This window comes from Poromitra crassiceps (assembly GCF_964638095.1).
Source record: "Poromitra crassiceps genome assembly, chromosome: 3".
NCBI lineage: Eukaryota > Metazoa > Chordata > Actinopteri > Beryciformes > Melamphaidae > Poromitra > Poromitra crassiceps.
The window spans coordinates 31,306,490-31,320,378 of NC_139625.1; the positions used below are offsets into that span (position 1 = coordinate 31,306,490).

At 43.6% G+C, this 13,889-nt stretch overlaps 1 protein-coding gene across 1 annotated transcript; it reads left to right on the forward strand.

Annotated features, from left to right (window-relative positions):
* Nucleotides 1-490: 490 nt before the first annotated feature.
* On the forward strand, nucleotides 491-12,554 carry LOC310773649 (peptidase M20 domain-containing protein 2-like; the record flags this gene model as incomplete). The annotated part of the gene is made up of 7 exons (XM_083633574.1): nucleotides 491-889; nucleotides 7,971-8,119; nucleotides 8,274-8,416; nucleotides 8,833-8,987; nucleotides 9,532-9,658; nucleotides 12,103-12,210; nucleotides 12,380-12,554. The coding sequence occupies 7 exons, from the start codon at nucleotides 491-493 to the stop codon at nucleotides 12,520-12,522; spliced, it is 1,224 nt and encodes a 407-aa protein (XP_083489700.1). The 3' UTR covers nucleotides 12,523-12,554.
* Nucleotides 12,555-13,889: the final 1,335 nt, after the last annotated feature.

Consider the following 13,889-nt stretch of genomic DNA (forward strand, 5'->3'; position numbering starts at 1 on the left):
TGGATTTTAGCCCTCATACCCATTAATACCTCCCTTATTCATCACATAAGGCCTGATAACACTAAATGGTATGGGGACAGCATGTCTCATGGTCTTATCCTTATATGATAATATGAGTAGTCTCGCTTGCTTTGTTTTATCCCTGTCTGCAATCCAATGGTCCTACACGGGAAAATAAAGATTGGGATCAAATCGACTTTGAATATGTAGCCTTTTTTTTTTTTTTTTCATTGTCAGTAGTAGTTCTGATTCTAAAGGTCGAACTGAGTGCAACCCCATCCAGCAGATGGCGCTCTGTCACTGTGTTGGTCCAAAAATACCCTGGTACTGGAGGTTTACTGTAAACAAAGAGCTCTCACTGAGTGTGTGCTCATCTTGTCACTACACAAAAAGTAGGGTAGGCACTAGGCAGGCTAAAAACAATCTTGGATTGTGACTTTTACTGCGCTACTTTCCATGTTTAGCCTACACCACTAGCTTCCAGACGGCAATGGAGAAACGACAGCAAATGAAAACCAGCGTCCAGGTCTGCATAGACAGCCTCCAGGACAAGCTGTGGGATTTAAGCCGGGACATATGGAGCTGTCCTGAACTCGCCTATCAGGAGACGCGGGCTCATGACAGACTGGTCCGCTTCTTCTCTGAGGACGAGGCCTGGAGAGTGGAGAGCCACTACATACTGCACACCGCGTTCCGGGCCACATGGGGCCCGGCTGGCAGCGGGGAGGGTCGAGAGGTTTTGAATGTTGGCTTTCTGTGCGAGTACGACGCCCTGCCGGGGATCGGGCACGCGTGCGGGCACAATCTGATCGCTGAAGTGGGCGCTGCTGCTGCACTCGGGCTGAAGAGAGCTGTGGGAGAGCAGTCTGAGCTCCCTGTCCAGGTCAAGGTAATCAGGTGGTGGTGCGTGGTGGTGCTGTGCTGAACATGATTGCATGGCTAAGTTGAACTTAACTGGGCTGTTCAAAAGCTATGGACAGAGACATTTGATAGAGACATCCCAACTTTAAGTAACTTCCTGTTTCGCCACTGCCACGCCCATTTAGGAGACTGGTCAGCCAATTAAGTTTCATACCAATGACAGACAGCCAATCACAACTGCTGATGACCACGCCCATTTATGAGACCGGAAGATTACGTGGCAGTTTTTTTTATTTTTTTTATTTTTTATACATTTTATTCAAGACCATATCATACAAAAAACAGATAAAACACACGACACACACAGACAACATCTACAGTACAAGGCTCAGGGCCAGGGGTACAAGCAAATAATACTAATAAGAAGAAACAACAAGGTAGGCTATACTTCATGAGGTCACAAAAGTTGTAAATAGCAGCACAGTCCTGATTGCTTTGGTATTCTTTGAGTGTTTCATAGAGTCCATATATTCAGTGAAATCATTTTTAAACACAGGGAAGAATGGTTTAGAACCATTGAATTTACACTTGTGGTAAAAACAAAAGATTAATTATAAAACATTTCCCCTCATTCTCCATCGTGAAATCAAATACACCAAAGAAAACATCCTTAAAACAGAAAGAAAAATCTGAGATGAAATGCAGTTGGATGAACTTCAAAATCTCTGACCAAAATTTCTCTGTATGAGAACACTTCCAAAACATGTGAGACATTTTCATCAGAATCTTTACAAAATGAGCACTCAGACTCAATGTCCCGCTTATATCTTTTAAGAAAGGATTTTGCTGGGTAGAACCTGTGTATTCATTTAAATGTAACTTCTCTCACTTTATTGGTAATCAAATATCTGAGTGCCAAGGACCACACTTTTTTCCAATACAAGGCACATTCTCTACTATACCATTCCAAAAGGAGATTATGTAAGGGAGTGTGACAATGTCCCTTTGGAATAAAGCCCGAATTGTGCGGTTATCAACCCGATGCTCTGTTGAAAAGCACAAACCACCAATAGCAGTACTAGATAAGTTGACAATGGGAGTAAGCGGCCATGGGAAGTTCATACCCCCCAACAGCATTGTGATTCCAGAAGGAATTGCATCAAAAACGACTGCAAATTCTTTAACTGTTATGGGAATTTGAAACCGTCTCAAAAAATCTGCATAGTTGTACAGCCTACCATTCAAGTCAAATAGTTGACCAACAAGTAAGATATTGTTTTTGAACCAATTCTCATAGAACAATGACTTATTTTTGTAGAGAATGTCCTTATTATTCCAAATACAATATCTATGTTACGTGGCAGTTCTCGTGCATTCCTTTATAACTGGGAACTGGCAATTACAGTTCAAAGGTCATGAGCTGAGACGGTGACGTCACCAGAGCTGGTATTTCCCATTCCAAACTCAGCAGCCCCGACCTCAAAAATCCAAGATGGCTGCGCCGCACAACAACAGTAGTATAATCGTAGTAAATGTTGTTTATTAGCACTTCTGTCTTGTTTGTGTCTCATTAAATCAGCTGTACACACAGCACTGCCTAACTTCTATCGGTGTGGACATGAGGCTGCAGTGTTTGTATGCGCAAAATGCAGCGAAATGCCTTGTTATAACTGTTATTGCTAACAATGGCTAGCCTGGCTAGCGACTGGATCTGACCAGTTCAAGTTCAAGTTTATTAGTGTCCCAAAGGGCAAATTGAGTTGCAGCAGATAAAGGCATACAGATAAAGACACAGACAAGAAGAACAACAAGGTGACATGTTTACATGTTACATACATGTAGTTGATCAGTCACAGAATAAGAGGCTAAGTGAACGTCAGGAACCTTGGTTACTACACTCAGTGACCGATAAAGTGCACAAGGTAGCATTAAAGTGCACAGCGATCAGTAAAGTGCACAGAGTAATAGAAGAAATAGATCAATGTGAACAGTGAACTTCCCAGCTCAAGTTTTCTGCAAATGGAACGCTAACAAAACGGATGTGACATCATTTAGCCTCCACATCCCAGTTATTTTGCGATAAAGGAACACACGATAATTCCCTGGGAGTTTGGCTGTCTTCATGTGGCCTCGTGTTTACCATGAATACGAGACCGGAAATTGTGTACACGACACGCTTGGCATTCAAGTGGTCAGGTCGTGAACATGCGCAGTTGACTAGAAGCCACTGATGCTAACAATGTACAGTAGCTACCACTAGCTAGCGAGTGGCTGAGTAGGTTAATGCAGGAAATGCAAAGGCATAATGACAGAGGAAACAAGATGAGACTGTTGAGAATATCAACATGTTCCTCAGACATATTATAACATGACTATGAAAAGCTCTATACAGCTAAAATGTCAATATATTTACTTTCTATCAATCCATGGCGTCCGCCATTTTGGGAAAACGTCACAAGACACGTCACAGGTTGTGAGCTTCGAAGCTTTCAGAAAGATTCCACATACCAAGTCATGTTCAAGTGGATTTATGTCATATTCACGGTAAAAACAAGCCCACATGAAGCTGTGATGATACAAAATAATAATAATAATTTCACATATATCTCAATATTTCAAAGATTTGATTCAACATAATAACATGTAGCCCATTTGTACATGTATCATATATGACATCAGAATTAGAATCAGAATCACTTTTATTGCCATAGTATGCAAGTTACATACAAGGAATTTGTCTTTTAGACTAGTGTCTGTATACAGCGTAGCGGTCAGATGAAGATTCAAGATTCAAGATTTTTATTGTCACTCCGTAGTACAAGTATCACGTGTGAAATTCTTGTGCTGTGAACTCCGTTTACAACATAGTACAAATATAACAGGGCATATGAGTGCAAAAACAACAAGAGACACAACTAGTAATAAGGCAGTAGAGTGATAAGACAAGTCAGAGACAGTGGCATATTCACTGCACATAGGTGCACATGTCATGTGCATACTTTGGACGTACTTAAATATTTTAAATTTGACGTATTTGACGTACAGGTGCAAATAGCATATACCTAATTAAACATACAATTAAACATTAGACATACAGTACATAATGGTAGCATCTACAGTGCGGTACAGTACAGCTACTACACTATTTGTGTATGTTAAGGAGTCTCGTGGCCTGTTGGAAGAAACTGTCCCTCAAGCGATTTGTGCGTGCTTTTGGGACCCTAATAATAATAATAATAATAGATGGGACTTATATAGCGCTTTTCCAGGGCTCAAAGACGCTTTACAATAGGCTAAACAAAACTAAACACTGGGGGGGGGGCGGGGGGAGACGTTAGTGAACATATAACGACAGAGATTACACTAAACACTGAGTACTATGTGGGGGGGGGGGCGATAGTGGTGGGACAAGACAGTAGACAGAGACAGCACACAAGCAAGGATAGGGGGAGGGAGCAGAGGGACTAAGGGAAGGCGGTGGAAAAGAGATGGGTTTTGAGGCGGGAGTGGAAGACTGTGAGGGACTCTGAGGTTCTGATTTCTTGGGGGAGGGCGTTCCAGAGTCTGGGAGCTGCCCGAGAGAAAGCTCTGTCCCCAAAGCTGCGGAGTTTGGACTTGGGGGTGGAAAGGAGGTCGGCTGAGGAGGATCTGAGGGACCGGGAGGGTTGGTAGGGGGAGAGGAGGTCTGTGAGGTAAGGGGGGGCCAGTTTATGAAGGGCTTTGTAAGTGATGACCAGGATTTTGTAGTTGATGCGGTAGGGGATGGGAAGCCAGTGGAGTTCTTTGAGGACAGGGGTGATGTGGTGCCAGGATTTGGTGTGGGTGAGGAGTCGAGCTGCTGCATTCTGAACCAGTTGGAGTCTATTGATGAGGGTGGAGTTGATGCCGTGGAGGAGTGAGTTGCAGTAATCCAGGCGGGAGGAGATGAAGGCGTGAATGAGAGTTTCAGCAGTGGAGTGTGAGAGGGAGGGGCGAATTTTGGCAATGTTACGGAGGTGGTAGAAGGATCCTGCTCTTCCAATCTGGAGAGCAGGATGTTATGGTTCACGGTATCGAAGGCTGCACTCAGGTCGAGGAGGATGAGGATGGTGAGGGATCCGGAGTCGGCAGAGGTGAGGAGGTTGTTGAAGACTTTAAGGAGTGCTGTTTCAGTGCTGTGGAGGGGGCGGAAACCAGATTGGAGGGGTTCGAATAGGTCATTGGAGTGCAGGTGGTGTTGAAGTTGGGTGGCTACTATGCGTTCCAGGGTTTTTGAGAGGAAGGGGAGGTTGGAGATAGGCCGGTAGTGATTGAGGCAGGATGGGTCAAGACCAGGTTTCTTGAGGATGGGAGTGATGGCAGCAGTTTTGAAAGCAGAGGGGACAGTGCCATGGGAGAGTGAGGAGTTGAAGAGGTTTGTGAGGTAGGGGCAGATGACAGGAAGGCATGATTTCAAAAGGGGGGTGGGGAGGGGGTCAAGGGAGCAGGTAGTGGGTTTGGATGAGCTGATGAGTTTGGAGACGGTGGAGGCAGTGACAGGGGTGAACCGGGAAAGACGGCGGTGGGGGGGGAGGCTAGGAAAGGCAAGCGGGATGGAGAGGAGAGAAGCAGGGGTAGGGGCAGCTGGGGGGGACAGAGGGGACAGTGATTGGTAGATGTATCTCCTCCCTGAGGGTAACCGGGAGAACAGGCTGTTGTGGGGATGGTTTGTGTCTTTGATGATCTTCAGGGACCTCCTGAGCTGGTTATATAGTTCCTGCAGTTCTGGCAGCTCACATCCTGTTACGTGCTGGGCCGCGCGCCTCACTCTTCGTAGCGCCCTGCGGTCCATGGTGGTACAGTTCCCGTACCAGGTGGTGAAGCAGCCAGTCAGCAGGCTTTCAATGGTGCCTCTGTAGAAGTCCCTAAGGATTTCTGGCCTTAGCCCAAATTTCTTTAGGCGCCTGAGTCCGTGTAGTCGCTGTTGGGCCTTTTTGACAACAGTGGCGGTGTGACCGGCCCATGTCAGGTCCTGGTGGATGTTGACTCCCAGGTACTTGAAGCTGTCCACCCTTTCCACCACTGATTGTGATGGTGATTGGGGGGGGTGCGCCCCCCCCCCCCTCCTGTAGTCTACAATGATCTTCTTGGTCTTGGAGACGTTCAGAGAGAGGTGGTTGTCCTGGCACCACTGTTCTAGGGCCTTCACCTCCTCTCTGTAGGCCGTCTTGTCGCCCCTGGAGATCAGCCCCACGACTGCTGTGTCGTCTGCAAACTTCACGTTGGTGTTAGGGATTTGAGTCGCCACGCAGTCGTGGGTGTAGAGGTCGTACCAGAAGGGGCTGGAGACGCATCCCTGGGGCGCTCCTATGCTGATGGTCAGTGGGGAGGAGGTGAGGTTGCCCACTCTCACCACCTGGCGGCGGTCTGTCAGAAAGTCCAGGATCCAGTCACACATTGCTGTGTTTAGTCCCAGGACCTTGAGCTTGCTTACCAGCCTGGAGGGTACTATGGTGTTGAATGCTGAGCTGTAGTCCACGAACAGCATTCTCACATAGGTGTCCTTCCCCTCCAGGTGTGAGAGGGCAGTGTGGAGTACGTGTGCTATTGCATCCGCCGTGCTCCTGTTGGGGCGGTATGCAAATTGGAGCGGGTTGTGGTCCGGGGGGAGTGTGGGGCGGATCTGTATATATCAATATACAGACATAAGAAGTAGGAAAGCTAGATAAAGACAATCACAACATTGCAAGTGCAATCAAATCGAGTAAATATATATACAATATGTACATGAGTGGAGGAGTGTTCCGTGGATAATAAATATGAATTTACGTTGAATTTACATGAGATTTACAGACTGAGTTAAATAGGCATTAAATAGGCAGTGAATGTACATGAATTTAGAGTCAGAGTTAAATATGAGTTTACATTGAATGTACATGAAATTTACAGTCTAAGTTAAATAGGCATTAAATAAGCAGTGAATTTACATGAATTTACGGTCCCAGTTAAACAGGCATTAAATTAGATATGAGTTCAACAGTTTTATAGGGGGTCCTGGCTGCATGCAGCCAGGACCGCTTTAGTGTCCTGGCTGCATGCAGGTCCTGGAGGGATGGCAGGTTGCATCCGATTATCTTCGTTCTCAGCACAGCGGATGATGCGCTGAAGTCTGTTAATGTCTTTGACTTGACATTGATTTTAAATATATTTTGAGTGGCCAAAACCTATTTTCAGAATCAGAATCAGCTTTATTGGCCAAATATGTACACATACAAAGAATTGGGCTCTGGTATGCTTCTGCTTTTGGTAGTTATACATGTATATGTATGTATATATATATATATACACACACACACACACACACACACACACACACACACACACACACACACACACACACACACACACACACACACACAGATATGTGTTGTCAACACAATACAAAACATGTATTTCCAGTGTCCAGAATATATTTCAAATTAATTTATTCTACACTATACATTACAGTGTACAAACAAATAGTACACTGATAATGAGATGAATCCAGGTAAATGCCATTATCCCATCTTGATTTCCAGTGATTAATTGTTCATATGAAAAGACGACTGTAAACCAGCCATATGACACGTCACAGTAACATCACATGACGTCTCTGAAGAAGACTGCAGGAAATCAGCAGTCGAAACTGTCCGATATGACGAACAAAACCTGTCTTTTCATAATGAACAATTAATCATTGTTAATTTAATTTAGATGATATCAACCTTTTTTTGGACCATCTTGATTTCCATTATTGAAACTATATACCAATCACAAAGGAGATGTAGATAAAGAGAAGCAGATGAGTTAGAGAAGGATTTTTAAGTTTTGAGACAGTTAAAGATTGTGCAAGACTCAACTGATGATGTCTCAATGTTTTGCACATTCAGTGTACAATAGGCTACATGTACTAATACAGTTGGTCCATTTTTGTTCTACTTTGAAACATCTAAACATCCTCTGAAATGTATGTGAAATGTCCCCCCCCCACCAGTAGCTATAGGTAAGTAAGTATTCAAGTAAGTATTCTCATTATAACAGTCAGGCACTATGGGTCTGGGATCGACCAGAGGTATCTAATGGCTGAATTGAATTCAACCTTGTGGTGCCAGATCACTGTTCTGGGGACTCCTGCAGAGGAGGATGGAGGTGGGAAGATTGACCTGCTCATGGTGGGAGCCTTCGCCGACATCGACCTGGTCTTTATGGCTCACCCCGCTCAGCAGGACGTCCCCTTCCTGCCATGTGTCGCACTCACAGAGTGAGTTCTGGCTGCTCATTGTCACATGATGAGGATTTATGACTACTGTATATCCTATGATGTTCTCTTTTCTCCTTGAGTCCTCTAACCTCTACATATCGCTGAGGTGATGATTTTGATTTGGCCCCTAAACCTCTATTTTGATGTTACACAGCGTGACAGTGAAGTACCATGGGAAGGCATCTCACGCATCTGCATACCCTTGGGAGGGAGTGAATGCTCTGGATGCTGCTGTGCTGGCCTACAACAACCTATCTGTCCTCAGGCAGCAGCTCAAACCAGACTGGAGACTCCATGGTGAGGGCAGAGGAGCAGCAGGCACAAGTGGAACTTTACCATTTGGGATTACACTACATTTAGCTTCATTTTGTAGCTGCTGACAATGGAAAAATTGTGACTTGAAATGAGAGCAGCTCTTAAGAATGACTATCTGATATCATATTTTAACCCTGTGTTTTCGTTATATTATTGTGAAATCATACAAATAGCACCGCCCCATACCACCTGTTCTACGATATAAGGCTTGAATAGGAATGCATTGTCAAAGGTAAAAGCAAAACAAAACAAATATCCCACTTTTTAATGTAATGGGTCAGACAGGTTGCAATAGTAGTTGTGAGAAAGGTGTTGTTGTTGTCCTTCCATCCTAACACTTTTCCAGCAGCCGTTCTTATCCTCCATCTTGTGTATTCTCTCTGTTTTCTTCACGACAGGCATCATCAAACATGGTGGGGTAAAGCCCAACATCATCCCCTCCTACAGCGAGCTGGAGTTCTCTTTGCGCACGCCGCTGTTTAAGGATCTTTGCGAGCTGAAGGCCAAAGCTGAGGCTTGCTTTCAGGCAGCTGCTGCGGCAACTGGCTGCCAAGTAAGCTTGCCTAAAAATAGCATTAATGTCTTCTGTTCCACTTTTCCACTCAGTGACTCCCCAATGTCCAGATTAACAGATTAACATCAAAGTAAACATGATAAAAAACTAAAACAAATAAAGAGTGATCTGATGACACGGCAGAGAGGCAGGAGTTGACTCCTGGTTTTCAACATTGTCCTTCTTAACATATTCATTATGCCCATTATGTTACATTATTCATCATCACCTGCTTTGCCCGCATTTAAAACACAGAGAGCTAGGACTTAATTTATTCCATTGCTACCAACAGGCTTAACACTTACAGTATGAAGCAGTAGTATATTACAGTATATAGGTGTCTGGTTGTAAACTCAATCAATTGCACTTCGTACTGTATATTTTATATGTAATTGTGATATCTTAACCTGATGTGTACCTCACATTTTAGTGTATGTCCAATAGGCTTGCTTGTGTTTTTTCTAACTTCGGCTGCTAATCTTTCTCCTGGCGGAACACTAAAGATTGATTGATTGATTGATTGATTGATTGATTTCATCATTAGGTGGAGATAACCTCCTCAAACCATGACTACTCTAACATTCTTCCTAACGCCACACTGGCAAACCTGTACGAAAATAACGGAGAGGCTTTAGGGATTCAATTTCAAGAGGAACCAAACAACTTCTCAGGTGGGTAAAAAATGACACATTCTGTCTTGCAACATGCAAATCACTGGGTCTCTTCTCTCTCACCCCTCTTTCAATCACTACTGGCCACTGTGAACAGTGAAGCAGAAATGTCATGAATGCTCTATATCGTGAATCGTGAGAGACAATGGTGCGTACTGTATATCTGATGTTTTGTGGCACAGCAGTGACGCTAGGGCAATAAATGCCAGGCGTTGGCACAGTTGGAGGCATGTCGTTTTCTAATTGGACAGCGCATATTTCCCCCCTTGCGCCCCAGGCAAAGCTAAAATTGGCTGGGTTAAGTAGTAGAATTATTAACAGGTGTGGTTGGGGGTTAAGATCTATACAACCAATCAGATTCCCCTCTCTCATTCCCTCTAATCAGAATCAGAATCAGAAAGACTTTAATGATCCCCGGGGGGAAATTGGGACAGGTTACAGTAGCTCGCACTCAAAACACAACATAGCATAAAATAAAACAGTAGTAAAATGCGATAAAGTAAGCAAAAATAAAGCAAAAATTAAGTAGAGTAAGTATAAAGTAAGCAAAAATAAAGTAGAGTAAGTGATGTACATTACGTGTCAAATTGCATTTATTGCACACTGGACTTATATTAAGTCAGCTTGCCCATTACATTACATGTGGCTCAGCCAGGCACAGTTAACCTATCGGCTGGCTCAGTCTCAGGGAGACTGAGCGTCTCCGAGGTGCTCTTTTAAGAGAGGCGTTAAAGAGTCCAATGGCCACAGGCAGGAATGATTTCCTGTGCCTCTCCGTATTGCATCTAGGTGGGATCAGCCTCTCACTGAACGTGCTCCTGTGTTTGACTATTTGTGCAATGCCATAGGATTCCCAAACTGTGGTCCAGGGACCACTGGTGGTCTGCGAGGCTCCACCTGGTGGTACTCAAGAGCCTTGCTGACTGCCATCACCCTATTAGCAAATAAGATGTTTATCTGTTTATGTGTTGGTTATTTGCGGTCTGACTTGCAACAGTAGCCTACTAGTATTTAGCCTTTCTGATGCTTATTGCATGGTTAAATCAGTGATTTTTTTAATGGAGGAAAAGTTGGTAGCCACAGTGAGAAGTGGTACTTGGGAAATTTGGTTTGGTGCATGTGGTACTTGGTCTGAAAAGTTTGGGAACCTCTGCCATAGGATGACAGCGGGCTGGTATTTTCCGTGCCTAATTGGACATCTCGTCTAACAGTGCTCATTATAGATATCTACCAATAACACTTTTAAAAACATTTAGAAACAAGTAATTCTGGACATTCTGGATGCAGAGGTGAACAGATGTTGCTTGAGGGCGGCTGTTCCAACTACAGATTGTTTAGTTTTATTTTTTCTGTATGCGCTCATCAATGGAGAATAGACCCTTCTCACGGGGGCCATTTTGTGTCTAATTGTTTGTGTTGAATTTCGTTCCACCAGCACACATTTTCTTTATCATCCATTTTGTATTCGTTTCTATTAATGTATATACATTGAATCTGACCAATTATAGTCCGTCATTTTCCCCTTGGCGCACATGAAGACACATGCTTCCGTCACTGTCTGCTTGATGGCGAGAGGGACTTCAGCTGTAGGTTACTCGTGACAAAACCAGACATCGAATTTTCAACATAGTTAACTTTTGCACTAGGCCTAGGTTACTGGCTATTACTAGGAGATGAGACAGTTAAGTTGACCTGGGTAGTAACGTTATAGGCCGACAGTATGCCCCATGTCTCTCTCTCTCTCTCTCACCCCCCGATGAGGGAAGTGGAGAGGGCTATTGCGGTGCTATTAAACATAGCCTAATCGTTGGAAAAGATCAGCATTTGCTTTTTATTTTCTCCTACCTAAAGTAATCTACTGTTACCTAACACCACAGACCTGTATGGCTGGGAATTATGTAGCCTAATAAAACCATGAGAAATTAATTCTCATTTTTAAATCAAGGTGTGTGTTTTTTCTGCAAGGCTATAGTTGAAAATCAACGTGGCATTCTGGGAAGAGTGTGTGCGCGCGAGGTGTTGGAGAGAGAGAGAGAGAGACATCCATGCCGTGCGTAATGTATCCAAGCGAGGATTTCCTGCACTGCTCGGAGAATACTGTGTGCTCAGGCGTACGCCTGGTGTAGTGTTTTTTTTTGCACTAAGACCTGCTATTACGTGGCGTTAAAATTGAGAGCACCAAAGGCCCGTTTTTCTAACACATTGCGCTGGAACGCCTATTTTGGCAGGGGCAACGCCAAAACATGTGTTTACGCTCGGAACATGGCGATGGTGTCTTTGCCAGAGTGCAAAATGACACTTGCGGGAGGCAGATGATAGGCTAAGAGGTGCACGGACACGCCTGGGACACGCCTACACCTGTGTCTGCGCTTAGATGTTTGCGCAAACGGCTGCGCAAACGATAGCGCCGTACGACGATAAATGTATCATTATTATCTTTGCAGGCTCCACTGACTTCGGCAATGTATCCTTCGTAGTCCCTGGCATCCATCCTTTCTTCTCCATCTGCTCCAATGCATTGAACCACACCGAGGAATACACCAAAGCAGCAGGTATAAGAGCACGGGTCTTTTGGGAACAGGTGTCTTCTTGTAATACTAATGATGATCACCTGACAGACATATCCATCCATCTCTTCTTCTCGGTTCACTGGGCTTGTTTATTTCGCTTGCGCTCACCCGTGCTTTTATTTTTCCTTCTCCACTCTCTTTCCTCTGCCAGGAGCGATAGAGGCCCAGATGGGCACCCTGAGGACAGCCAAAGCCCTGGCGATGACAGCTGTGGATGTGCTGTGCAGCCCGGATCTGCTGAGGCAAGTGAGAGAACACTTCACCCGGGCCAAACTGAAACAGGCGGAGAAGTGACAGAAACGCAGCGATACAGCACTATAGCTTCATACACCCTTATTGATTTCCTTTATTAATCCTATACTGTCACAAATGAGGAGATAATCAGTTAGAGAAGGATTTCTCAGCTTTGAGACCATTGAGATGTGGATCGACATCAGTGGCTGCAAACCAATATCAGGAAGATTTTTCTAATATTTTGCACATTCAGTGTATGCAATATTTGATTGCCTTATCTCTGATCTGCTGATGCAAATGAGCCTTCACCCAGGCCAAACTGGAACATGAGAAGAAATGGCTGCAAGGCAGTTGTGTTGCTCTATCTTCCGTTACTGAATATTTATATAGGGCCCAATTTGCACGGCTCTTTTCTGCAGATTGAGATCTGCTTCTTATAGCTGCTCCTATACAGACTCGGCCAATTCACTGTGCCTGCTGAGGTTGTTTGCCTTCACCTGCATGCAGGTTGATTCAAAACCTTGAATTCCTTATCTTTCCATTTAATATGGTAGAGAATCAGGCCATGGATATTTGTGGACATTCCTTTATCCTTTTCATGTCTTTCAGCTGAGGTGCTGCCTAATTAAGTTCCGTTTAAGACGATGGTGCACAGTTTGAATTGGCACCATGCCCCTGGAACACTGGATAATTGGATAAAAACAAAAACCAGAAATAATTTAGCACATTTTGCCCTGTGAGAAATCACGAAAAGATTTTTTTTTGTATATACTGTATATCAATTCAAACATTTTCAACTGTTCTCTACTCAACAATGCCCTGCACATTGTATTGAAACTTTAAAACCTGTAGCCAGGTCTGCATCACATACCAGTAAAATGTCCATTGAATGTTGTCTTTTACTGTTCCTATAAAACTGCTGTTGTGCGCTCAGCAGTAAGTGCCACCCTACTGCCAGTTTTTATTCAAGTGACAGTCTGAATCTATAGGCACATCTTCTTTTTGTTAACTTTGTTTACTTTTAATTGATTCATGCGTATAAAAGGTTTGGTTCCATGCATTTCAATGTGTTTCCTTTTGCACTAAATAGATGTGTTACCTGCAGAGATTTGAATTGTGATTCTATTGCTTAATTCAATTGCAGCATTCTGCACATACTTGCTCAAATAAATGTCTCATTTTCAGAAAACATCACATTTATTAAACATCTGTCCCCATATACTGTAACATCTTTCCAGAGTTGAGTTATATAACTATATTTTTGGTAGTGGAATTGTATAAAAATAAATAAATAAAAAGAAAGAAAAAAAATTATAATTAATATTTTGGAGTTTGCTAAACATATATCTTCTTTTTACATTTGTATTCTCGTTTACTAAACTTTGTCATATCACACAAATGTGATACAGTAGCTTGATGGCAAAAAT